The sequence below is a fragment of the Penaeus monodon genome, chromosome 19, assembly GCF_015228065.2.
Source record: "Penaeus monodon isolate SGIC_2016 chromosome 19, NSTDA_Pmon_1, whole genome shotgun sequence".
In the NCBI taxonomy this organism is placed as follows: domain Eukaryota; kingdom Metazoa; phylum Arthropoda; class Malacostraca; order Decapoda; family Penaeidae; genus Penaeus; species Penaeus monodon.
Genome location: NC_051404.1, coordinates 3,347,698 through 3,348,461, shown reverse-complemented (window position 1 = coordinate 3,348,461; position 764 = coordinate 3,347,698). Strand labels below are relative to the sequence as shown.

Genomic DNA, 764 nt, shown 5'->3' with positions numbered 1-764 from the left:
CTGCAAGACTGGATGGCTGCGGGAAACATTTTCTTGGCATTACAAGCTTTGGAATTGAATCACAACCTAAGTTGAGAACAAGTCTTGCCGCCCCATCTTTGGTGAATAATTTTTTTTTTTTAGCATCAAATAGATATTAAATTCACCATACTAATATCCTAATTTCAAAAACACATAAGGATACAAAAAAAAAACAAAATTCAAGTCACCCGTCCCTGCACAGCGTTTTCACATCACCCCCCTTTCGAGCAGGATTGAAAATGCTTAATGAACAAAGGATATAATATACAGTTAATGAATAAATCGGCGCCTCTGCTCTCTCCTTGTTAAAAAAAGATCGACTGCAAATGACGCAACTTCTCCATCCCTAATCCTCGCCCGGGAAAGCTTAGTCGAACTAACAAATATATCCCCAACGACCCAAAATACTCTCGTAATTCTTCGTGAAGGGTAATATTCCAGTGAACAGACCTGTGCCCCTCTCCTGGCGATGATTTTCTCGGCGAAGAGGACTCCCCGGTACATTGCGGCGGCCATGTTGAACCAGCTGAGACAGAGAGGCCGGGGTCAATATAAGGTCTATTAATAACACGAACGGTCCAATGGTCTATTTTAATAACTGGGTTGAAATGGTTATCCACTTGATCACCTATGCGATACCTTTGCTTATATTGGAGTAAACGTATGATTAATTACTACAACAATGGGGAAAACAATGTTTTTTTTTTTCATTTACAATATGGTGTTTTCCCGCGCTCTCTTTG

At 40.3% G+C, this 764-nt stretch overlaps 1 protein-coding gene across 1 annotated transcript in view; it reads right to left on the bottom strand.

Moving 5' to 3' along the window:
- Nucleotides 1–554, bottom strand: part of LOC119584974 (succinate--CoA ligase [ADP-forming] subunit beta, mitochondrial-like) — a 10,296-nt gene extending 9,742 nt beyond the window's left edge. Inside the window, exon 1 of the mRNA XM_037933570.1 lies at nt 472–554. Within this exon, the coding sequence (XP_037789498.1) occupies nt 472–537 (66 nt within the window). The 5' untranslated portion in view covers nt 538–554. The remainder of the gene's footprint in view (nt 1–471) is intronic.
- Nucleotides 555–764: the final 210 nt, after the last annotated feature.